We start from the raw sequence: 27346 nt of genomic DNA, 5'->3' as shown, positions 1-27346 counted from the left end.
GTTTTTCGAGAGCTTTTTTGGGTTGATCTCATATTTTTTGGGTGCCTCGAATTTTGTGCCAAGGAATTTGCCTTGGAATTTAAAAACAGTCAGCGATTTCTGCTAATTCTGTGGACGTCGGGAATTTTGGTGTCTTCTGGGCACCATTTATATTGTACATCCGACCTAGGGTTTCTACCCTTATTTTTTTTTGGAAAAAAATCGTCAATATTTATCTGGTTTTTTAACCAAAAAAACAGAGGTATTTTTTTATTTTCTGCAAAAAAAAAAATTTTGATTATTTTCAGGAAACATTTTAGGTTTTAAGTTTGCAGAAAATTTTAATTTCTGGGTTTCTTCCAAACCTCGAAATTTGCACCTTGGAATTCGTGCCAGAATTCTCCTCCAAAGGTTTCAATTTTTTCGGCAGCTGCTTCTATTCTGTTTCCGTGATGGCATCTTTGACCAGCATCATGTTGGAACACAGACAGAAGTTCAACAGCTGCCACAACACCTGGAAACAGTGCATGTTCACGATATCTGAATATCGTTGCCTTGATCAGATTGATTTAGGCCAGACCTCGTCCTTTAGAATTTTTTCCGTCAAAATTATTATCTGTCATCTACAAAGCTTGCATGGGTTTTCTGATTTTTCGCCATAAAAAATCATGGGAGGGTTTTGCTTAAATTTTTTTCTCAAAAATCAGGGTTTTACCACGTGATGTTTGGTATTTTACCACGTGATGGTCTCTGGTGTTTTCCTGCATGATGTCTGATTTTTTACCACGTGATGTTTGGTTTCTTACCACGTGGTGTTTTGGGTCTTGCCATGTGAAGTTTCAGGGTTTTGTTCGATTTTTTCCACAAAAATCGTTTCAAGGGTTTTTACCATTTTTTTCCACAAAAATGATGATTTGTATCTTCAGTTTTGGAGGGTTTGCCGATTTATCCTCAAAATCATGGTTTCAAGTTTCAGTTTGGTTACCCAACATCAGGTTGGATGGATTATGGTATTCTTGGTCATTAACACTTTTCAGATCCAGGGAAGGTCTCCACCGCAGCAGGGTGTTCTTTTCATTTGTGATCAAAAGACCTGCATCGTCTTCTGTAGGGTAGATAGTAGATAGAATGACCATTAAGGGAGGGTATTAGAATATTTAATTATATTTTAGTCACCTATATTTAGTTCCTTGTTTAATGGTCATTTAGCTTTTTAGTTAATTAGCTTTTAAGCTTTATTTAGCATTTAGCTTTTTCTTTTTAGTTAATTAGCTTTTAAGCTTTATTTAGCGTTTAGCTTTTTAGTAGTTCACTTTAAACAACTTGTTCTTAATTTAGAATGTCGTCCTTGTAATCTCTTTATATACGTTTGTATATTGTTGAATTGATTATCCGATTATTGAATCATTCATTCAATTTATTTTTCAATTTTATAATATAATCACCTTAGGTGTTAGATTTAATTATTTATTAGTTGGTAGTTAGTTTTTGTAGGGTAGTTTAGGAAGTTTTGGAGAAGTTACAAGAAAGTAAAGCTTTGTAAGCATTTGAACAATTCATTGTAAAATCATCCCAACAAATCAATATTATTACATTTTTAATATTTTGTGCAATGGCTTGATACAAGTGTATCATTATTCTATGCCTATGAAATGATTAAGGCATTCATCAAATGCTAGAAGAAGGTGTTCATCAAATGCTAGAAGAACAGTGTGTGAAATTTCAAGGCGCTACATGAAGAAGCGTTCAAAGTGGAGGCGTGGCAAATTCTTGGTTACACAAGAAGAATGATTGTCGTAGGATCATTTCCATGGCATTGAAACTAGAAATTCATTGCCAAGCTTCTCTATTGTTAGGTATTGTGAAAATAGAAATTCATTGCCAAGCATTCTTTATTGTTGGGTGAAACTATTGTCATTTTATGACACCCTTGGTCCATCAGTGAGAACCGATCAGAGATATGTTCCATGGACCAACACTGCCCCAATCGATCAAGCATCAAGTCAAGAAATGAAGAAAATACTCAAGTGTTCTTTCATCATGAGGCGGACTTCGAGCCTTCCCCCTTCACCCTAGTATCTTGCCTTAGCATTCCTTGGAGTCCTTTGGTCCATTCTCCTTCCCTTTTCCTTCTTAGGAATTCCAGATTTTGGGATTCAAGAAGCCGGTCTACCCCTTCCCTTTTTGGGAAGAGGTATCCCGTCTCCCCAAACCCCGAAACCCGTCCTTCCTTCCTTTCTAGATTTCAAGATTCGGGGAACCGGTCTACCCCTTCCCTTTTTGGGAAGACGTATCCCATCTCCCCAAACCCCGAAACCTGGCCTTCCCTTCCTTTCTGGATTTCGGGATTTGGGGAACCAATCTACCCCTTCCCTTTTTGGGAAGAGGTATCCTGTCTCCACGAACCCTAAAGCCCAGCCTTCCCTTCCTTTCCGGATTTTGGGATTCGAGGAACTAGTCTACCCTTTCCCTTTTTGGGAAGAGGTATCCCGTCTCCCCGAACCCCAAACTCGACTTTCCCTTCCTTTCCGAATTTCGGGATTCAGGGAACCGGTCTACCACTTCCCTTTTTGGTAAGAGGTATCCCGTCTCCCCAAACTCCAAAAACCCGACCTTCCCTTCCTTTTCCGATTTCAAGATTCAAGGAACCAGTGTACCCCTTCCCTTTTTGGGAATAGATATCACGTCTCCCCGAACCCCAAAATCTGAGGTCCTATCTCCTCCCTCTCGTCCCTTCGAACTCTGGGGGTTCCCAACTCCTCTCCCTTTGCAGCAATTTCCTAAGAACCCAACATCCGACCTTCAATGACTTGTAACACTTCCAAATGGCGTGATCAACACTCAAGGCTCTTAATGCTCCACCAACTCCTGCGACTTGTCTACTTTCATTCTTGGAACTACAGGGGCACATTTAATGTTTTCGCAGGATTGACATCAAGTGGAATCCAAGGCCATGCTTATTTATGGTTACTTGATGGCCTTCATGTCAAGTCTGCAATGCTCTAACTTTGGAATGTTAGGCAGTCCACCTTCTAGAAGTACTTTTCTTCTTGGGACTGCCTTGTCAGGGTATGGATGGGTTTCTTGCATGCACAACCATGTCAGATCCGTGCGCTACCCTACCTTCCCGGACTAACATTCTCCTATATACGCCAGGGTCAAGGTTTCCCCTTCTTGACCGTTGGTCTCTTCTCTGCAACCAATTTGCTATATATAGGTTGTTAAACCTCATTGTAAAGGGTTCTCTCCCTGCTAGCTTGAGCTACTTTTTGATCTTTCACTTCTTTTCAAGATTTGTATATTTTCTTGCATTTCTGCAACTATAAGTTTGGCCATTGGCCTAAGAATGAATTGAAATCATCATTCTTGCCTCTCTTCGACTTATGCATGTTGTGTATGTTTTCTTACCTTCGTGATAAGTGTGTGTTTTGTGGCTTTCTTTCACATATATGTTGTGTTAACACGTTTCTGAGTGTGACCTGTGGGAAACCTTCTTCCCTTTTGACATTCAGCAAAACTTAACCTCCATACATGTGTTTGGTGTCATTCATGCAATTGAAGTTTGTGCATCTCCAGGGTATTTTGATTGATTCTTGGTGTCATTTTGGGGTAGAGAGACATCTCTTATCTTGGTTCATCACCTCCTTTCATTTTTTGCATTTTCTCCTTCCCTTTTCCCCTACAAGCTATTAGAATAGGTTTAGAAATAGAATTTGGGGTGTTGAGTTGGTTCAACACCTGCGACTGGATAAGGATGGAAGTTGGCCTTCTCCAGAGATTCAACCCCCTGCGCAAGGTCCCACACTTCAAGGTTGTTTCCATGTTTCACAAGGTTGTTGAGTTGATAGCTCAGCAAGGGTGCAAACTTTTGTGATAACAATTACACTTTTCATTGTTGGTGCTATACGTGGGAAAAATGTAAGGTACAAACTCATCTAACATAGTGTGAGAGTGAAGAAAGGCATGGGGATGAATTGTGAGACGAATGTTGAGAAGAAATAAACTTTTGTTTGCTGGCTGCCACCATTTTGTTGTGCATGGACAAGTTTTCAGCAGCAAACGCAATATTATATCATTTGGGAAACCTTTGTTTGACATCAGTTTTATAACAGCCACCGAATTTTCTTTAGCCTCTTTTTAGCATTGCAATTTCTGGTATATTTGTTTGCAGACGAATGTGAAGATATTTAGAAATTGCCTATTTCACCATCTTCGTATCTAAAGTTTTTCGAACTCGTTTCTTCTTCAATCAACCATCTTTAGATAAGCTTTTCTCTCCTAATTTTATACCAATTGAGGCATTTCTTGATTAGACTTTTTGGGACTCACGTGATACAAAAAGGGCTTTTTATCATCTTTTTTAAAAACCATGCTATGCAAGAATGTGCCCTAGTAAAACAGTTTTGGAATGTGGGAAATGCAGACTTTAGGGATGTGAAATGGTCCCCTGATATTCTTAATGAAGAAATTTAAGTTGTCTCTATTCCCAAATGGCTCGTTGTGGAAGATGTTCCGGCTCAATTGTGGGCTTTTCTCCCGCAGCTCATTGCTCTGGTGGGCAAGGTCCTGCAAGTTGAAGAAACCAGAAGTACCTTGCCACATATGGACGCAAGGTTACTAGGAGATGACCTCTAGGATTTTCTTTGTACCTGCAAAATTGACCTTTTGGGGGGTTTAAATTCATGCTTCCTCTGCAAAAAAGGGGGACACCAAAAAAGAATCGCCCTAGCTTTAAATTAAGGCCCTTGAGAAATCCATCATTTAGTCCTAAAAACAATTTGGAAATTCACAATGATAACTCTATTGTTCCTATATCAAAAGAGTCTCGTACAGTTAATGTAAATGCTAAAGAGAACTTTGTTGACAAAATTCCTAACCTAAAGATCAAAAGACTACAGATGAAACAGAGAAACTAAAAGACCTACCAAAAAGTACTCCAAATGTGTCTAATCCTTTGCCCAAGACCAATACTGGACAGCCAAAGAATGCCCAAGCAATGGCCTTGGACATGATTAGAAATAAGGTGAATGAAGCCAGAAAAAGGAACTTACAAGAGTTGTTAGATCAGGTAGACTCAAAGGGGATCTCAAAGTCCTTTCCCAACAAGGGAGCCACAGATAAAGACACTTCAAACCTCTCCCTAGATAATTCCCCAATTTCAAATGAAGATGAAATTATGAAAGGGATTGATAAAAATATCTCCTATGGAAAGAAAAGAGGACAAAAAGAAAAGAAAGCACCTTACTAGAAGTGAGATTGGGCAAGAAATTAAAAAGAAGGGTAAGAAAGACAACATTCCCAAATGCTTTGACAAGTTTAGATATAGCAAAGAGGGAGCATCTAACCTAAATGAGAATGAACTTGAATTGCATTAGTTGGAACACAAGGGTTCTAGAATCCCCTGATAGAAAATTTATTATTAAAAGAATGTGCAAACAATTTGGTAATATTGATATCCTCATGCTTCATGAGGTTAAGGCAATTGATTTTATCCTTGATACCAGTTTGAAAATGATCTGGAAGGATTCACTTCCTTTCTATACCAAACATGAAAAAGGATGAAGGGGTACTGCCATTTTGCTGAGCAATAGATGGGCTCACTCCATTAGAGAATCTGCCTCTTGCCCCTATAATAGGGCTAACTGAATTAATCTTGAATATGATGGTAGAAATTTTGGGATCTGCTCAATATATGCTCCTAATCACTATGTGGAAAGGATTAAATTATGGAAGTGGTTGAGTAACCTTCCTAATATCCCTTGGACTTTTGGGGGGGATTTTAACATGATACAATGCAGTGAAGATAAGGCTGGTAGTTTAGACATGGGATGGAAAGGACATGAAAAGTTTTTTTGGTATCAATTGAAAAACAAGCTGAATCTATTTGATCCTTTGGAGGGGCTTAAAAAAGAAAATAAAGGAATTTGGTATACATGGTGTAATTTCCAAAAAGGCAACAAAAGGATCTATTGTAGACTTGATAGATTATATGCAAATAGAGACCTAGTCTTATTTGACTTAGTGGATATAGAATGTAGAGTGAAGATTCACCCTAGCACTCTATCCAATCACCACCCTGTTGAGATGAAGATTCTAAGTAATAATGATACATCTTCTGACTTCAAGAGGATCAATCTCTTCATGCTAAATACTTCACTGCTGAATATACAGGTTGTAATGATGGCATATTTACTTTAAGAGAGATTAATAGGCTCCTCCTAAAAGAATGTTCTCCTATTGAAAGATGGAATACAAATGTCATTAGCTGGGCTATTTTGTTTCAAACCATTGGGAAGAAAAAGGCATTAGATGGAAGGAAAGCAGAATTCGCCCTTCAAAATAAGCTTTTCTCTCTTGGACAGTCTTTACAAGATGAACTGCTAATGAGGTCCTAATTGATGATATGGCATCCACAAACACAGTCTCAGAATACTCCAAACTAAGAGAACGCAAGGAATGACAATCAGATCCAAAATGAATTGGGCTTCTCATGGTGACAAGATCTAAATTTTTCTTCAATTATATCAAGCAGGGAAATATCAAAAAAAAAAAAAAAGAATTAACGAGATTCAGAATGATGGTAAGATGGTAAAAGAGCCAAAAGAAATTGTCAACCAGTTCTTTCTCTTTTATAAAGAACCTTTCTCTTCTGAGGTAAATGGTTATGAATGTATTAAGGCAAGAGACTTCTGCAAAAGAGTTATACCTAAGAAAATTTCTAGTGATGCAACAGACCAACTTAACAAAACCATATCAAAGGATGAAATTATACATGCAATCTTGTCACCTGGGGCTGATGGCCTTCCTACAGATGTTTACAAGAAGAACCACCATTGGATAAGTGAAGACCTATTGCAAGTATACACAAAGGCCATTGATACAACTCCTCTTGGTAGCAATATCAAAAGGGGTATTATCAGGATGATACCAAAGGATGGTGACAAGTCATTAATAAAAAACTGGCATCCTATAACATTGTTGAATGTCTCATTCAAAATTCTTGCTAAGGTGTTGGCTTCTAGATTAATTGATGTTCTAACTGCCTTCATTAGTAAGACTCGGACTGGTTTCATTAGAGGGAGATAAATTCTTGAAAACCTGACCACAAGCTGGAAAGCAATGGAGTGGGCCTAAACTTCTGACCAAGATGTGGGTGTGCTACTTTATAGACTTTGAAAAGGCCTATATAGAGTGGAATGGCCTTTTGTGGTCGTGACCTTGTAGACTTTCGTTTTTCCACCTAACTTTTGCCAAATGGTCAAGACTCTCTTTCAAGATGTTGTGGCGCAAGTTGATGTAAATGGTACCCTATCTGAAACATTTAGTCTTTAGAGATCTATCAGACAGGGGTGCCCCTTGGCTCCTGCCATCTTTGGCATTGCTTCTGATGCTATTCATTACCTTCTAAACAACCCTAGCCTGGGACCTCCTGTGCAAGGAATAACACTTCCAAATCAAGAGAATTTGCTACATGTACAATTTACAGATGACACTGCAAAGTTCGCTGCATTGAATTAAAGGAATTTTGACAACTTGAACAAACTTGAGATCATTGTAGAGCCTTGGGTGCAAAACTCTCTATGGCCAAATCAATGGTGTTAAGATGGAAGGACAAACCTCCTGACTGGTTTGGTAAAAATAGGACTTATTTTTGGCCCTTCCTCGTTCTTCACCTTTGCCTTTATTTCTTTGGCTATTTCTTCCAAGTCTCCGTACAAGCTCAAAGTAGCAATGAACATCCATATTGAGTGCTTTAATGCCGGTAGGAAACGGTCTACCAATTAGCTGCATATATTTTGTATGAACTCACAAACACCATACCATTTATCATTAAATTTAAAATCTGTAGCATAAATATTTTCTTGGGCTTAGTGTATCCTTTTTGTTACAAAACTTTTTACAATGGAAATGTTGGAACAGAATAAGTATTTTCTTTGGCAAGTTAGTCCAATGCACCCACCAACCCCATTATCACTTCTCCCCACTAGATATTCTCCCAATTGCATAAATTATCTTCAAAATATTATGTAGGTTCTAATCACACCTAGTAAAATAAAAAAGGGGATTGAATCCATAACTGATAAGATTTCATGTGCTTTGCATCCCAAACTGTACTTACATTCCCATGCCTTTTATTCCAGCCAATTTGGTATTTTGGTACTAACTCTTGTGAAAAAGCTACAGATAGAACAATTAGCATGTTGCATCCACCTTCTACTTCACTATGTTCACCCTTCATTAGAATTGCTTTTGGCATCCCCATGTTTTGCTTACTACCACTCTCAACTTGAATGTTGGGTTGTCAAGGGAATACGTTCATGTATTATTTAGATAAACAGACATCCGCTTGCCCTCACACATACATAGGTAAGCATATATATATAAATATATATATACCTCTGTGTGTACACAGGTGTTTATGTGTGTGCAGAGTTTAATTTCATTCATCTGACCTTAGATGTTACAGTTGGTACGGCATGTGCATATGTAGCAAGTTTCAAATTTATATGGTCAACTGAAGCATTAAATATAAGGAAGACACTACATAACTTGTCTTGCCAGTGCCCTGGAAAAATGTTCCCAACTTGAATTGTGGTTTTATAATGCCACACATGATATGTAGCATGTGCTTAACCATAACCTGTTGCATTATGATTATTATTATACCCGTAGAACAGAAGGAAACCTTTCTTCAAGCTATACTCACAAAAGAAACTATAAGCTATACTGCGTCAATGGGATCCAAATCATTGCATACATGACTGACTTGCATTTGCATTAAGAAAAACCTAGATATAGAATAAAAATTATTTCCTTCCAGTCATTGGCTGTGTTTAGTGTGTCAACCATTTAGTTTAGCTACAGATAAGAATGCATTTTCAATCAGCAATTTTTTTGTAATTAAAAATTATATTAAATCTTGGGAAATGCCAAAGAATATAATAAAGGGCAAGAAGACATCTACGTTGGCAGACATTCAAAGAAAATTACAATTTAATGCAGCCTCAACAAAATTGACATACCAAATTCATGTGCTTCTATAGAAATCCAAACTTTCAGCAACTAAATTACCTATTTCTAAGAACTCAACAGATCATCAAACCTCTTGAATTAAACATCGAACCACAATCCTTCAACTTTAAAGGCATTATTTAACGAGGACCATATGCTTTGTTCAATAACACATCCAAGCACACAGAATTTAAACTTGCAATTGAAAATGCAACAAATTACCATATAATGTCATAATAGAAGACCAATATACCTTTGTTCATCTTTACAATATGCCAAGTTTGTTCGTACAGTAGGATGTGGAACCAAAATTAACTGGCTCTCAGTGATTCCAAATATGGCATGCCCACATATATCTCCAATTTGTCTTCGTTTTTTAATAAGTATCATATAGTACGGCTCCAAAAACTTGATAAACCCTACATACACAAAATAAATTATATAAATAAATAAATAATCTGTTTAGACATTTTTGTTTATTGCTCTGTAATTTTATGGTGGTGTTCCCATTTGCAATACACGTAAGTTTGCAACTAGTTCTTGTGTCTCTCTTATAGACTAAACCACTTCCACTAAAACAATATATCAATATACAATTACAAAGGTTGTGAAACCCAAGTTATGGAAAACTTCAAAAACCAACCATAGAGATAGAATAAAAAGTATAAAGTAAAGCTAGTATAAGACAAACCATAGGCAAGTGGTAAACGAAGGAAAGATGGTTTACAAAACATAGTTGTCTGCAAATACTTTTCATAAGGAAGTTGAATCTAGTAAAATGACCACTATAGTATGCTACCTCCAGATTTATGAAAAGCTTACAAAAATGTCGTTTGACATAATAATTACGGTTGTAACAAAATGATTGAATTATGAGGATTTAATAGGGTAGCAAGTTAAGTTGGTTTGATCTTGGGCTTGAATTAGAGTACAACTGGGATGGCTGACCTCCAAGTAAGTTCCAACACTTCACCCCTATGAGCATCACCTAGATGCAATGGGTGCTAAGTGGAGCGTTCATGCTCATGAGAGATGGGTTCTCATGAACTAGTGCTCATGAAATACAAGTCGATAAAGATTGACTCAAAACAACAAAATTAAAACCTAATAAGCCATCACACAATGTGACACGTTGCAAAAATCACCACATACTTGAAAATGAATGAGGCTAAGAAGCTCTATAATGAATTTAGAAGGCACAACACTAGTTGATGGTTTTGCAAACATGCTAGCAAGCTAAGTTGCCTTGATCTTGAGGGAAACTCCATGGTTAAGTTCATTTGAGTTAGAGTAGTATTGGGATGGGCGAACTCCCCAAAAAGTTTCAATCCTTCACACTTGTGAGTATCATCTAGATGCAATGAGTGCAGTAAGTGGACTATTCATGCTTCTAAAAGATGAGTTCTTGTGAACCACTACTCATGAAATTTAGGTTGATGAGTCTTGACACAAAAACTATGGAGTTGAATCTTGATAAACCATCACATAATGAAGTGTCAATGTATTATCAATTAGCATTGTAAGGAAGAAGTGTATTTTATTAGAATTGAAACAAGAATTGGTCAACAAGGGTTCAAAAATAATTGATGAAACATACGAATGCAAAGTATTCTAACAGAATTGTTTATTACTCCAACTTGGTATTGATAAGAGGTGAAGATAAAACGAAATTTCATATATAGATCCTGCAGTACACTACAAGCAGTTTATCAAAATAATGTGCAAGTTTCATACACACTTGGCAGGTTGACAAGAAAGGGTGTTCCTTTTGTATGGACCATAAAAGAATCAAAAGGTTTCTGAAAAGCTCAATGTTCAACTGATCAATGCACCCATCTTGGCATACTCTTCGAATAATGAAGTTTGTGTACACATGTGCCTTAAACATTGTCAGTGTCACTGTTTGTATCCATGCACTGGAAGAAGCCATGGATTGGCTCATCCAATCTAGTTTGCATGTAGATTTCTATCGAGACTGAAAATAAATTAGAAGTACAACAGAAACTGTAGTTTAACAACCCTAACAAAAGCTAAATTTTTGTTAAATATTTCACAAACGTAAATAAACAAATATTTTCACTATGGTTAGATGCCTTTGAATAGAGACACTTGTTTTTAATCATGTAAAGAGGTTTAAAACTTAAATTTCTTTTTCACATTAATTTTTGAACTATAAAAAACTCTAATTATTTAAACAGCCAAATATTTTTTTTAATAAACTTTTCGTATACAAATTATGCATGCTTTGAAAATATATATGTGCTTACAAAATAAAAAATATAATATAGATACACAATCGTAAATGTGTCCATTTAAATAAAATTCTAAATAAATAAGACTTCTAAAGATACTATCACTTACAATGATCTTCCAGCTAAATAATACTAATCTCTATTCTGACAAACAATACATGTATTTTCAGACTTCTAAAGATACTTACAATGATCTTCAAGCAATAATACTAATCTCTATTCTGACAAACAATGCAAGTATTGATGTCTACAAGGGAGCACCCTTGGGATGGACTCTTAGCACCACCAAACTACTGGTTAGGAAAATGTGCAGGCCAAGGCTCTAAACCAATCCAGACTAATTCTATTATCTTATTGTCCAATTATAAGATCAAATTCATGTGAATTCAAGCTAATCCTCTATTACAATAATCCATTTTTAGGTTGTAAACCATACCAATTCATGTCAATCAACACCGTTGAACCCAAAAACCATGTCAAACTAGGAAATAAATAGTGTCAAACCACAGTGGTACCCATTCATTCCAAGAAAATGAAGCAGTCATACCAATCTAGTCAAATCAATACCAGTTTACCTAGTTGTCATGCCAATCCAAGCAAATCAATAATGTTGAATCAAGCAGCCATGTCAACCCAGAAAAATTGATATTCCATTACAATCAAGGGGCAAGATTGGTAGGATGTTAAAGAAAATTAATATAAGGACAGCATTGTTTACTCCTAGTCGCCTTAAAAACAAGCTCAAGATTCAAAACTACTAAAGACTTTTCTAAGGCAAAATAGTGGTGTTTATCTAATCCCCTACCTTGCAGGCATTGTCCCTAGACAAAACCAATAGATCAATACAAACCAATATAAAGAATCATCACACAGATTTGTGTCATAAACGTGTTAAGCAATTGACATATGATGAGCACTAATATGCTACATAGCACTATACATGTGTTGCGGATGTGATTCATTCCCATAAAGTTTATCAATACACCAGATGGTCCCTAAGAAAACTAGTCGAAATAAAAAAGAACACTTGACTAACCTAAATACAATGATACCCCCATCAATGGCATAAACAAAAAAGGATAAAAAAAGTCGGATTTAGCTTGGGAAATGGTGCCCTCTTCCTAGGGTGAATTTCGAGTACAAGTTAAACTTTGATGGCTATTCTAAGAAGGATCTAGATTGTGTTCGCAAAGTTGTGTCATTAGAGATATGCAGGGATCCCTAGTGTCGGGTGGTTCTTTTCTTTTCCTCTTGGGGCCCAATAATGAAGAAGCATGGCCCAACTTGAGGGGATTGGATGGCTAAGAAGTCAAAAATCCAAAATTTGATAATGAACGGATATTCCATGGTTGTTATCGAAAGACTATTAAAAGGTGCTTTAAAGAAATGGAGATTAAACTAACTAATTAAATAAGCATTGGAAATAAAGTCATCCTTCCAAAAAACTTGATCTAATCACTGTTAAAGGGAAGCCAATTGTTATAGTAAAATTGTTTGGCCTATGCTAGCAACAATTAGTTTCCTTTCACGACAGAGTTCAATGTGAATTCATCCTCCCAGCTAAGGGTTTAGGAGCTCCTTACCAATCATTATTGTTTATTGAATTTTCGGCAATCTCAAGTTTTAAAACATGAAAATCAAAAACTTATTTATTGTCAGAGTGTACACATTCTTCTTGGTTAAAGTAAGTGACAACATATATTGGTTACCAGAAAAATGATGGCTTTATACTTTAGAGAATGTTGTTGATTCATTGACAAAGTCTATTAGTTGTGAAAAGTTTTTTGGTGTAGGCAATCTATTGGCATAGTTGTCCTTGGTAGTTGATTAAGCTACAAATGCCACCTATGCAAAGTATTCAACAAATGGTAGATTTGTTGGATATTATTCTATACCTTGCATGTTTTATACTCCTTATGATTATGCAATCGGCCTCAATTAGTGAGGTCTAGGCAACACCCCAGTTGATAAGTATGGGGGCCCATCAACCCTCCATGTGGGGTTTGGAAACAAGGGTCCCCAAAAAAATTGGGCCCTTATAGGTTGATTTTTCAGCCCATTGTATTGTAATACCACTTAGCATCTCCAATACTGTGTCTACAAATTCTAGCACATGGATTAGGGTTAAGCACAAGTATGAAATATCTTATTGTATTAAGAACAGTTGAATTAATAAAGTGAATGTTGTTTTATTGGGTTTTTCCCTAAAAGGGTTTCACAAGGTAAATACTCTTGTTATAATTTAAGTCGAATTATTTTCTTCCTACAACATTTTAAGATTTTGTTCGCATTGGTTCCCCTAAATAGGTTTATCAATATTATTTCTCTTCACTTAGTGTGTCCATCATTACTCATGCTTATCCAAAATTTTTCATAAATTAATTTATGTTTCCAATGATGAATTGTGTTAAATTACTGTGCCCAAGTTACTAAAAAGCATCATCATGCTACAAAATACTCTATTTTTATCAAGACGAAAATTGCTCACAATGGTTGACTATGGTTCTAAGGTTTAGGCTGAATAACCCATAGTCACAAGACTCATTGAGTACTTGGTAGCCTAGTTGAGTCCAAGACAAAGCCAAGGCATCTAAGGCTTGTAGAACTTGACTGCAAATTTGGGCAAGTCTTTGTTAGACTTGTCATCAAACTCAACATACTCACAAATCAAACTTAGTTGCATAAACTTACCTTAAAAATCATGTGTGTGTATTCTAAAAAGCAAAAAGACACATAGTTAGGACATAAGTACTACTCTATGGCTTCAACACTTGCATCTTTTGAATGGTTTTAAATTTAGACTCTCAAAGCTTAGTTAATAGCAAAAAATTGAAAAAGTTGCATGCATCATGAAGGTCCATGTGGCCTTGAAAGCGTTAATTTGGGCTTGGTAGCTCTACCCTTCAACCCACCCTATATCGCAATAGGGAACACAACAAGAGCACTGCCCTTCAACCCCATTATGTGAGAGCTTGGAAAAATACAGAAATGAAATTCTATACCATGAAAGGAACAATAACATTACCTAATATGTAGGTATAATTTATGGGCTTTTACACTAGATTTATATAAGCCATTCTCTCAACTATTCATCTTTGACAACCACCTAAAACAAACCACTACCCAGCAGTTGCATTAATCTAAAGTTACAATTTATTTATAGTTACACTCAAAAAACAATGACTCTTGGATCATGTGAACCTCAAAAGCCAACAAATCCCCCCTTGATCCACAAGGGTAAAAACAAATGATGTGGAGCATCCAATGGCTATTTTGCAACTTTGCAAACTTAGTCTTGTGCAATTGGTACTATTCAATCTATGCCTTCTCAACCAAACACAATAATCTTGAAGTATCATCAAATCAACATGCCTATGGCCATATATGCCATGCATGTGGTGTAAACATGTTTTGCTCTACCATAGAGAACCTGTCTCACTAATCAACCTATACATGTATTTATCAGGTAACATCCACATAAGATCACCTAAACCCTTTGCTCCCCATTCTTTTATAAGAAACACTTCCTAATTCAAACCAATCAACATGGACTAATCACCAAAACCTTCAACCTCCCCACTAGTCACAAGAAGGAAATGATAGCATGCATTCTACCTTTGCTCCTCATCAAAGCTCAAAAAGAGGGAAAACCAAAATTGTATCACCCTTGTGATGTCTCAAACTCTTTTTTTTTTAAATTTTAACATATATTTGACGAAATGCAAACCCCTCACACTTTCCAATCACCAAGATCTCGACACGGGAAAGGTGAGAACATATTGTGATTGGAACACTAACAACTGGTGGCAAGCTGCACACTTCTATAATGTATGCAATATATAATATTTATATAATTAACCATGTTTTGGTAGTAGCATTGAAATCCAGATTTACATTCCAAAGGTAATCTAGTGATGAACCACATAAACGTTTACCATATGAATGAGAAAGAAATAAAATGCTCTTCTATTTTCAATTCTAGGAATTAAATCAAATAGTTGTCCAACAATATGGAAAAGGACATCTTGTCAAAACTGTTGGAAAGTTAACTACATATAATGTAAAATACTCAAAAGAGGAGCTCATATAACTAGAAACTGTTCTTCTTGAGAACCTCTGACTTCTAGATAAACCATAAGCTCTGCCCAAAACAAACTATAACTCATGTATTACTATTGGAATAACTAATAATATCCATATGTATTGAATAGCTAACCCCAAATCAGAACATACTTGGCTGCGATCACAAAAGGTTGTTGCAAATAGATGGTACTATGACTGCAAGTATTGGTACAGCAGTTGCTGTGGCTTCCAATTTGGTTTGGTTAGTGCCCACCCTAAATGCAAATTAGGGCTAATTGGAAATCTTATTATCCATATAAAAATAACCAGAATGGAGAAAGATGCAATAGCATATGATAAATATTTCCTTCAAAAATGAACTAATCCCCCTAAAAGCTAATACATATTCTTTAACAACCCTATCAGAAGTTCTGTTTATAATTTGTCTTCTAATCACAAATAGTATCAAGGGAAATTAGAATAGAACACCAACAATATCCATGATTCCAATATAAGGCTATGGCTCGTACAAAGTATTGGATGCCTTCTATTAATTTTGATGGCTACTATTAATTATTACCCAAGGCTGTGATCCACTATTTGTTTGGCTTGTTGTTCATGCTCCTGCAATTTGGAAGGCTGGCAATGTGGCTAACTTGGCATAATCCTAAATTGTTGTTGCAACAAAATTCAGACTCACAATTCCCTCCTACAAAATTGCAATCACCTTAGAAAATGATGCTAAATGTCCACATAGTGTTTACAAATCTTATAGCTGACTGCCATTAGAAAACGTTCCCCAAAAGGGAGACAGCAATCCTAGACTACAACAGACTTTACAAAGGAGGAACTCATATTTGTGTGTTTTGAGTAAAATTCATTAATTAATCGGTTCCCCTTTTTACTTTATTACACTTAAACTAAACTTAGGAGTGCTTTTTCTATATTTAGGTCATGTCTCATAGCATAGGATGAGGACACTTGTCATTATCTGACTTAATCCTCACCTAAAGGGTTTCATGTAAAGTTTTCTTTTTGCTTTTAAAAGAATTCACTTGTACATTGTAATCATCCAATATTCAAATCAATCATAATGCAATAGTTATATCAATTTGTCATTCTGGATCAAATCTCTTCTCAAAGTTGCATAGCACAGTCAATGGCTTTTTCTCCCTAGATGTGTCAGGCGTTTTGGTTGCAGGTATTCCTAGGAAATGTGGGGTTTTCTATCACAACTCCAACACTATGGGCCCCACAAATTGAGCTTAAATTTTTTATTTACAAAAAAAGGTACAATGGCACTATTTTATGGAATGATTGGCCTCTTTAGGGAGTTTAACCCAAACATAGCATTTTCGTATAATGTACAAACTACGCAAGAATCTTTTTACAAAACAAATTCATTAGCTCTTCAAATATAATCACCTCCTTAAAAAATATAGTATGGCTGACTAATATAATATTAACCAACAGTTTAAAAATATGTTACTGAGTACTACTAATAAAGCTCGGTCCTAGTACAGGTATGGTTGGTTATGGCCCCACATATGCCCAGGGTATTGCCTAGGCTCCCAGATTCACTGTGGGTAACAAACCCGAGCGCCCAGGCAGTACCAAGGGCCGTACCCAGACATAGTTTGATACAAAACCTTAGTTTCACTCTTCATCATTTTGGGTATGCCATTTCCTTTATCCATCCAGTCCCAACTATATCATAACTTTGTAACTGCATTTTATATCAGACTATGCCAGCAAGCAAGCAATTAAATATCATTTCAGTTGCATTTGTGAGTTGTACCTGTGAGCACGGGCTTATTAACTTTATATCAGCACTAAAGAGATTGATTTCAATTGATTTGATTATATGCATATGTAGCAACTATTTGTTTATGTTTTGTGAAAACACTTTCCTTGTATTGTTAATAATTTGCCATTTTAACAAATGTTTGCAAAATGAAATTGAACCAGCTTTTGCACTTGACACAGCTAGTGAGTGACAATCCAATTGATTGTAGTTCAAATAAAATTGAACCAAATGTTGAAGTTGACCTTGATATTTCTGATGAAGAAGAATATGAAAATTACATATTGATTGTAATTTGAATTTTCATTGTGTAATGACATTTTGAGACTCGAGTATTTTCATTTTTGCAAACTATGAATATGAGGCATTTAGATGTTCTATTTTTGGCACTTAGGAGTATCACTGTTCTTATAATTTATATTTTTTATTTCCCATACCCATACCCAATAGAAAAAAAACCCATACCATCGTACCAAGTTCCAATCTGTACCCACACTCATACCTGAACCGGCAACTTAGGTTTTAATATTATTTTGATATCTCTACAATTGTATATACCAATGTGGAATATATTCCAAAAAAACCCTTATAACTAATAAACTGAACCTAGAAAACCACAAACCAACTGAATCTAGAAATACTTTGCTTTTCAACACAAATGTAGAAATCTTCAATATCCACCTGAAATGATCTTTCAACACCTATATATTCCCCAGATAGAATTGCTTCTAATGGATCTGGGGGTTTTCATCCCCAGATCCAATCCGAAACCCATGAAAGTTTTCAAATTCTCATTTCTTCACCGTGAGAATTTTTGTCCTCTGATTTTGTTACCAAGAGGGTTTTCATCCTCTAGCCAAAAGATGAACACCAAATGCTCAATCTTCAAGGGGGAGGTTTTTTTTTTGGCAACAAACAATGGATGATTTTTCTCAGGTCCAATTCCTTTTATATGTATTTATGTATATAAATATACCTCTTGCATATGAGAACTATTATATTTTAGTCATATATTCTTGTATATAAATATAAACATGCTCATTAATATATTTAGATATCATCATACATCTCATATATATTCTTTTAGTCATATAATCTCATATTTTGCAAGATAAATATATCTCTTGCAAGTAGAATATACAACTATATATTATATGTATATACATATAACATATATGTATGTACATATATACATAGATATTAATGTGTGTGTGTGTGTGTCTGTGTGTGTCTGTGTGTCTGTCTGTCTGTGTGTCTCTGTGTGTGTGTCTGTGTGTCTGTCTGTCTGTGTGTCTCTGTGTGTGTGTCTGTGTGTCTGTCTGTCTATGTGTCTCTGTGTGTGTGTGTGTGTGCGTGCGTGTGTGTGTAACTAGAGATCATATCTTAATAGATTATAACATATATAACTTCATGCATACTTGTGTTTTCTTGCATATTTTGGATACTCGTGTAGATATAGATTCACTTGCATTTGTAATCATGTATATATATACTCCTTAATGGTTACTTTCATAAATATGGTTGCAAGGTTTCATATAGGCTTGTAGAGATTCCCACTCAATAATAATAACCTTAACAGTGATATATCTCTATACATATGCATAAATTTATTTAATTATGTTTAGATATATTTATATGCATTTATACATCCTTTTGATCTCATTCATGTTTAGCTTATATTTGCATACTCAAATTTATTCATACTTTTTATTCATTGGTTATATTTTAGCAGTTTAATTACTTTCTTTCCTGTTGATTTTCCATTCCTTAAATTCCTTCCCATTTGTCCCTCATTCTCCCATCTTATTGTCATCTCCTCCTTTGCCCCTCTTTTCTAAGACTATATTTGCAATCCACTTCTTCATTTTCCTCTTCTTGATGATGTATCACTGTGTGTGATCCAAAACATTAATTGAAAAAGACACATATTAAAACCATAATCCGTCATATATCTACTTCATGGACTGTGGAGAACTTGTGCTGACTATCACCTATTTGCTAATTTTGGCCTTCTCAAGAAGCTCCAGAATTTTATTTTATTTTTGAAAAAATAGTTCAATTTTCCCACTTGTCCTAGCAACACTTTTGACAATGTTTTAAAGTAACCACATTGTATATGGCGCAACATTTTACTTAAAGACTTTTCTTTGTGCCCTTCTATGGGACATTTTAGGAACCAAATGTCTAGTTTCTTTGGTTTCCATTCCTCTTGATTTGTTAATTTTTTGGCAGCTTAGTAATTTTCATTGTCTCCTTAAATCTTTTCTCTTACACATTGCTCCCATTCTACATCCAACACATGATTATTTGTCATTATAATTCAAGCTTGGTATGGTTCCCAAGCTCTCCTTGAAGGAATTTTGCAATCCACCAATAAACAACTGTTGTTTTAGTTCATCTCCAATGTGTTTTTCAAGAATCCATGCCAAATACAGCGTTCAGCAACTATAGCTTTTCGTAAGCCCCTTTCATTGATTCAAAATTGACAGATCATAAGAAATTTGTAATTCCAGATTTCTATTTTACAGTATCACATTTCCATATTTTCTTAAGTTGGCTGATGTTAACAGTGATTGCTATACCCCTACAAGTACTTGCAAAGTAATAGATTTTCATCTTATCATCCAAAATTGCACTAGTGTCTGATTAATACCCATTGTAGTATATACATATCAGCATTAACCAACATTTATTTCACAAAATTTGCACAGCCATAGATCATTATTGAAATCTGATTCACCCCATTACAATTTCTCCACAGATCAAGTTTAATCAGAGATTGAGGATGATCTTTTAATTCCCAACATATATGCAAAGAGTAATGCAGTCTCAAAGATTGATCAGACATTTTAATGACAGTTTCAAACTTCTACGATTGAATAAAATAGTATTAACTATTAAGTACTAATCCACATTGTCAAGCCACCAATAGTATGTACCTTAACGTGATCTAAGCTACCCCATGCTATCAGGGTAGTGAACCACCACAGAGAAAGGTTACAATCTATCTCAGGAAAAAGGTACGTTTTCCATTATAACACATTTCGATTTCACATTTTTTTGGTACAGAAAGGACCCTGGAAACACAGTTGGAAGGTTGGAATGATTGGCTATCCATTCAGCCCAAGCATGTCCAACACACTTATACTTATTCATGGCCATGCATTAGTATTGCAATGCAAATACTTGGCTACAGCAAATGCAGGTGACAGTTATTCAGCAGTCCAGTCAAAATGCAACTTTTCAAGTGTTGCCAATTTTCAGTCATGCACCATCAAATCAAGGATCTGACAACTCTTGAGATGGAGGAAGCAGAGATTCCAGTTGGAGATAGAGACATTTAGACTTAAAACAGTATCAGTGGCAGTAACAGTTTTGAGTAACGTATTCAATTTATTTTCTTTGATCCTTTTGAAGATAATCATGATGTAAGCTCAAGCCTAGATCATCGTGATGTAAACTCAAGCCTGAGGGCGGTGTTGGAGTACAAACTTAACTCCAAGTTTATTACATTATTTCTTCTACGGTTGGACGCTTAAATAAACAAACCACCTTCGAGAGCTATTAATATATGTTACCTACAAGATCTTCCTTAAGAGAGTTTGAGAACCCGTCCCAGCCTCACCTTGGAGAAGATTTCTGCAGTCAAATATTCACAAAGTTCCTAATGTTTACAAATATAATATTTAGCAGTATAATGGTTCTCAAACTACAAACGTATAGCACATCCATAGAATTATAGTTGGATCTCTACTTAAGTAATCTTCTCTTGGATAATAAAATAAATGAGGCTGCTGGGATTCAAAATACCAAGTGTTTCGCAGGATGATAGGTGAATAGTAATACAATTGGAGTAGAATCATATATTGAAGTCATCACACATAATGTAATAAATGAAGGCTGCTAGAATGCTAAATAGCAATGAGTTTGATTCAATAAAGAAAGTATTTTTAAGAAATCCACACTCCATCTGGGCTTCATCATGCAATTCATTCACTTCTTGCTTCATAAATGCACCATAAGTAGAGAAATCATAAATGCACCATAACTAGAGAAAATGGTTCACTTATTCAACATTGGTAGTTTTCACATTATTTATACCTTTATTATGCTAAGTTGTAGGGTTTGCCCCCCTAGGCCCCTGGTACTGGTCCAGTCCAGTCCGCCTATGGTTTGGACAGGGTCCGTGATTCACGGGCTTGGTTCGGACCAGGTCGAACCCGAGCGGACCCAAGTCAAACCCGTGTGTCTAGCGGCCCAAAAACCAAGTATTTTTTGCAAAATTTAATTTTTTTTCAATTCCGCCACTTAAAAAATTAAAATGAAACCCTAAAAGTGAGTTTTAAAACATAAACTTGGCTCATTTCTCCTCATTTGTGTTGCAAACAACAGTTTTTTGCTAGCAGGTTGAAGAAAGGGTGAACAAAGTTTGGCTTCCAAAATCAAATAGGAGTTCAAGACTGATTTTTGAAGCTTCAACAAGTTTTGCAGCATCATTTCCACACATTTGCAAGCTTCCATTGGCTGAAAGAGGTAGGCTTTAGAACATTTTTTTCAACTATTTTTGTTTCACAAATTGTCAAACATGAAACATTAATTGTTTTTCATTACTTTATTTTTGTTTTGAATGTGTTCATATTATTTCTTGCCATAGGAACTAAAATGGCATCTACCTCTTCCTCCATTGGCACAAATGAACAATTATTATCAAAACAAAGAAATGATCCAAATTCTCCCCTATGGAGGTATGTTAACATTATAAGACCGCTTTCATGAGGTGGGGGATTCCGTTGGAGATGCCAAGGATGTGGTGTAGAACATAATAGTTCATATTTTCAGGTGGTAGGCCATTTGTGTGGAATACCAGGAAAAGGCATCAAAAAATGCCCTGGAAAAGAGGGTAAACCTATACCAGACGATGATGAAATATATTAGGAAGCATGAGGCAGCAAAAGAGAGAGAAGCCTGTAGATTGAATCAAACTGCACCAAAAAAAAAAAAAGGGAATGCAACCCCCATCTAATCTCAATGTTGTAGTAGAAAACCACCACTTATTTTCCACAACTAAACCTCAAAGTGAAGCACCCTTTACATGCAAAAGAACAAAGGGGCCTTTAGAAACCGCATTTCAAAATGAGAGTCGAGACATTGCCGACCAAGATGTAGCAAGGTGCATATATGCAAATGGGTTAGCTTTCAATGTTGTTCACTCCCCATATTGGAAGAAAATGTTGAGAAGTGTTAATGAAGCTCCAAGAGGATATAAGGGCCCAGGTTATGAGAAGGTACATGAAACCTTATGGAAAGAGAGGTGAAGGGGGTTGAAGATGCATTGAAACCCATAAGGGATTCATGGGCTACGACAGGTGTATCAATTGTTTCAGATGGGTGAAAAGATTCTAAAAATCGTCCCTTGATCAATGTCATAGTGGTGTCCCCTAAAGGGGCAATGTTTTTGAAAGTTGTGGATTGCGAGAGCCAAGTAAAACATGGCCAATTTATTGCAAATAATCTCGTCTCCACCATTGAGTTAGTGGGACCCCGCAATGTTGTCCAAGTCATAATGGACAACCCCAAAAATTGTAGAGCTGCTAGTTTGTTGGTTGAGGAATGCTATCATCACATCTTTTGGACACCTTGTGCGGTCCATTCACTCAATCTTATGCTACAAAAGACTAGGAATAAAATTAAATGGATCAAAGATGTGTATGTCGAGGCTGAGGACATCCAGATGTTCATCACAAACCACCACATGTCTCAAGGGATTTTTAGATCCTTTTTCGAATTTGGAGCTATTGAAGGTAAGTTAAATAGTAATTTAATTTTACATTTTCTGATTTTTTAAATATTCAATATTCATAATATCATTGTGTAAACTATATTGTGCATTCTTCTTTAAAGTTTGGCCTTATTTTTTTATCATTTTGGCATTAATTTGTGTTATAGGTTGTTGAGACCCGTCTTGCGTCAAACACAATCATCTTGTGGCGACTTGTGAAAGTTGAAGTGGCACTTTGCAATATGGTGATCAACACAAATTGGCCTATATGAAAGCAGAGCAGCAGTGAGAGGGCAGCAAGAATTAGGGAACAGATATTGATTGAGTCATGGTGGGATCTTGTGACATATCTCCTTAGTTTCGTTGAGTCCATTATGAACATGATTCGCTATACCAACATGGATAGGCCTTGCATTGGTGAGATTTGTGATGGCATTGACTCAATGCTTGAAAAAATGAAGTGCATTATAAATGCAAGAGAGAAAGAACCTGAGGACAAATTCTTCAAACAAGTGGAAGCAATTGTTGTAGAAAGGTGGAATAAGATGACAACTCCTTTGCATCTTCTTGCCTATGCCTTGACACTAAGTACTATAGCAATCATTTATAGATAAACCAGGAGAGCTTGCACCATGGAGAGATTCAGAAGTGTCTGATGGGTACAAGGCAGCATTCCTTGACTCTATCTTGATGATGATTTGCGAGATATTATTACAAATGAGTTCATAGAATGTGCAAATGGAAATGGTCTAAGTGTTGATGCTCTTCGTCATAGATCCAAGAAGGATGCTCATAGTTGGTGGTGCTTCCATGACACATGCTTCCAAAACCTACAACCCCTCACTGTCAAAGTTTTATCACAAGTAAGTTTAATTAATTAAAATTTATCACAAGTTTTATTTATGGTTTACTTTGTCTTCATAGGTTGCTAGTAATTTATAATTTTAATTGTTTACTTTGTCTTCATAGATCGCTAGTTCATTTGCTTCAAAAAGAAATTGGAGCACATACTCTTTCATCCACTCAATAAAGCACAATAGATTGCAATCAAAAAGAGCAGAGAATTTAGTATATGTGCATTCCAACCTACGTCTTCTTTCACACAAGCAACATGACTACAAGCAAGGGGAAACGAAGATGTGGGATATAGAGCCAGAGCATACTGATTTGGATGCTTCCGCTTCTCAGCTTGTTGCATTTGATGACTCAGATAGCAAGCAAACTTATAGTGCAAGTGCAAGTGGCATTGGCATTGGTTCATCTAATGTCAATGTCAATGATGATGATGATGAGGAGGAGGAGGAGGAGGAGAATGAGGATGATGACTTAGAGAATCCATTTGATGATTAAACTTTAAATTGTTGAAAGTTGAAACAATGATACTTGAATATTTTGTCATTTTGATATTAAAATTGATGTGTATGATGCTATTACGGTATGATCATGATGCTGTGATTACAAGTTTATGTTGGTTTTGTCGTTTATATGATGCTACATGACATGCAATCTTAATTCATGCTTATATATATATATATATATATATATATGTTTTTGTACTAACGCACCCAAACCCCTTTTCAAAATTCATGCATATATATGCTTAATTCATGCAATCTTAATTCATGCTTATATATATATATATATATATGTTTTTGTTCTAACGAACCCAAACCCCTTTTCAAAATTTTGTTGTACCGGTTCTTCGAACCCAAACCAGCAACTTAGTTATTATGTTAATGAAGTAAGTCCTTGGTGAATTAGACTTGCTATCCACATATAGCTCTTCGCTAAATTGGGGCTAGGTAATTTACTACGTCCATATTAAATAATTAATCATTATTTCCTATGTTCCACGGTGTTTCGGGGATGGGGACGAGGGGACGTGTTTCCGGGACGTCCCCTAGAGGGCCTTTTTTGGGGACGGCGATATATATATATGTTCCACAGTGTTTCGGGGATGGGGACGAGGGGACATGTTTCCGGGACGTCCCCTAGAGGGCCATTTTTAGGGGACGGCGATATATATATATATATATGAATTTTTCAAAATATATTAATATATTTTAGAGAGAGAGAGAGAGAGAGAGAGGGAAAGAGAGAGATATGTCAATAATTGATAACAACAATATCATTTGTAAATAAATCTTGAGAGTAGTAGTATAACATAATAAATTTCAATATAGCGTTATAACAACAATCTCAAACATCAAAAAACCATGGTCTATCAATATCCAAAAGTCTCAAACATGTATCTAGAAGTCTCAAACATCAAAATACAAAATTTCTATGAAACTGAGCCTCATTCGAGCTATCAATATGCAAAGACTTAGAACCATCTGAGTCACTATCAACCTCTAGCAAAAGTGGATCATCCAATGCTAGCCCGATTAGTCCTAGTTGTTGGCTTAATGTTTTGTTTGGTTTACTCTTTATGTCATTTTAGGGTTCCTTTGTGGTTTACAAGTCCTTATGGCCCCCCACGAGCCAATAGAAGCAAAGAAAAGGAAAAAAAAAATTTATTGTTTTCGTAAGCCTAGAACCATTCCCAGCCGCAGGGGATGGCTAGTCGTTTTGGGGACAGGGGGACACCAAGGAGACGTCACCTTTGTGTCCCGAGGACGGCAAAAGGTCCCCAAATGGCTGGGGACGTCTCCTAGCGTTTCTTGGGATTTTCGGTCTAGTGGGGACGGCAACGTGTAATGTCACTTTTTGTAAATTCTTTGGAATTAGGAACTATCAATTCACAAATCAATTGCAAGAGACTTCTTCTAATTTAAAATTTTATCAAACATGAAATTCCTTAATAAATCTTATGAGAATGATAATTATGATCTGCTATATAGTTATATCTGATTATACTATTGATAGATGTTCAAGTATTATTTGATGTGATGAGAATCTTGATATACGAATCTGCAGTGTACAACCTTGAATGATTAAGATGGAGTATCTTGCTGTCTCTGATATTTCTTTGAGATTAGGCAATGGAAATCTGATCTGTATGTTACTGCGATCTGCAATTAGGGAGTTATCTCTGCTATTCCTGATATGGCGATGTGCAATATGCTGTGAGTCTTCTCCTCGTTACTTGTAGCAATAATGCCATAATGCTGTTTCTGATTTTGCTATGAATATATGCAAGTGTGATGGTGCTGTTCCAGATTTCTGACTTTGAATATATGCAACCTGAATTCATGCCAATATGGCTATTGCCCCAAGAGCAATCCAATACTCGATGTAGATGCAAATAAAAAACAATTCCATGATGCCTCTGACTTGATGTTGGACACTCCTTTTATACCTTTATCTCCTAAGGTCGTGCCCTTTTGGAATAGCTATTTCTTGAAGGGTCATGTCTTGTCTTTCAATGACCATTGTTTGTTAACATAGAAAATTGTCTTAATGATAATCATTAATGATATCACACCCCTTTAGATAACTGCCGTCCATTGTAATGTCTTAGTCATAATTAATATGAACCGAAACTATGTTTGTTTGACTTTCCTCATTGATATGGATTGCGATATAAATTTCTTGGCAATATATATTACCCTTTGGAGCATCAATAATAACCTTGCACAAATGGATCTGGAATTACTAATTAGGATATCCAAAGTTGTCACTATTATATTGCTCTACAAATTTCTTACTGTATGTTATAATCATCCTTTGATGATCAAACTGATAAAGCTTCCTCTCAAATCAATAATAATTGGTGGACGAGTATGATGATTGTTTGACCATGTTACTTCTATCTCCATTATCTTCTTTTTGTACGATGGATGTTATAGTGGTGATATTTTACTATGATAAACAATCCTACACAATCAATCTTATCATCTATTCTTCACTTGATGCTATAATATCCACTACTAGGAGGCTGCCGATTTTTGTAACTTAATTAACAGTTCTGATCTGATCTGATCGATGGTCATGTCCCTGGATGCTTTTAATTCCTTTCCTTTATATCTCTCAATGTGAGGGAGGGGTCACACCTCTTCATTATGGATGCCCTTTTGGCAAGAGACACAACCTTTCACAATCAGATCTGCACTTCTTATTTAAATCAGTTCTTCACTTGTGATTCCTAAATTATCCTCCTCAAATGAGGTTCTCTTCAGTACCAAATTATCCCTCCTCAGACAAGGTTCTCTTCTCCCTTTTATATCTCATGTTTGAGGGAGTCACAACTTTTCATTTCATGTCTTTGACCATTCATTAACTTAATTAAGTTTTAATTATATGTAATTATATTCATTTATATTTTTATTTTAATTTTATTATTATAATTTATCATTAAATTGTATTTCAAAGTGGGGACATTACACAAGGGGACGTCCTCTTGGCATCCCCCCCTCCCTGAAACGGCAACGGACGGGGACGCCAGGTTCTAGGGCAAGGACGCATCCCCGTGTAACATAGATTATTTTTAGCTCATAAATCTATTTCAATAGTTCC

General features: G+C 35.9%; 1 protein-coding gene across 2 annotated transcripts in view; it reads right to left on the bottom strand.

Annotated features, from left to right (window-relative positions):
* LOC131056104 (phosphoinositide phosphatase SAC2) overlaps positions 1-27346 on the bottom strand; it is a 147136-nt gene that overhangs the window by 108340 nt on the left and 11450 nt on the right. For both annotated transcript variants that reach the window (XM_057990447.2, XM_057990448.2), the window contains one exon: positions 9245-9410. In XM_057990447.2, the coding sequence (XP_057846430.2) occupies positions 9245-9410 (166 nt within the window). The remainder of the gene's footprint in view (positions 1-9244; positions 9411-27346) is intronic.

The sequence above is a fragment of the Cryptomeria japonica genome, chromosome 2 (assembly GCF_030272615.1).
Source record: "Cryptomeria japonica chromosome 2, Sugi_1.0, whole genome shotgun sequence".
Lineage (NCBI taxonomy): Eukaryota > Viridiplantae > Streptophyta > Pinopsida > Cupressales > Cupressaceae > Cryptomeria > Cryptomeria japonica.
Note: the sequence above shows the minus strand (reverse complement) of the source record. Positions and strands in the feature narration are given on the sequence as shown.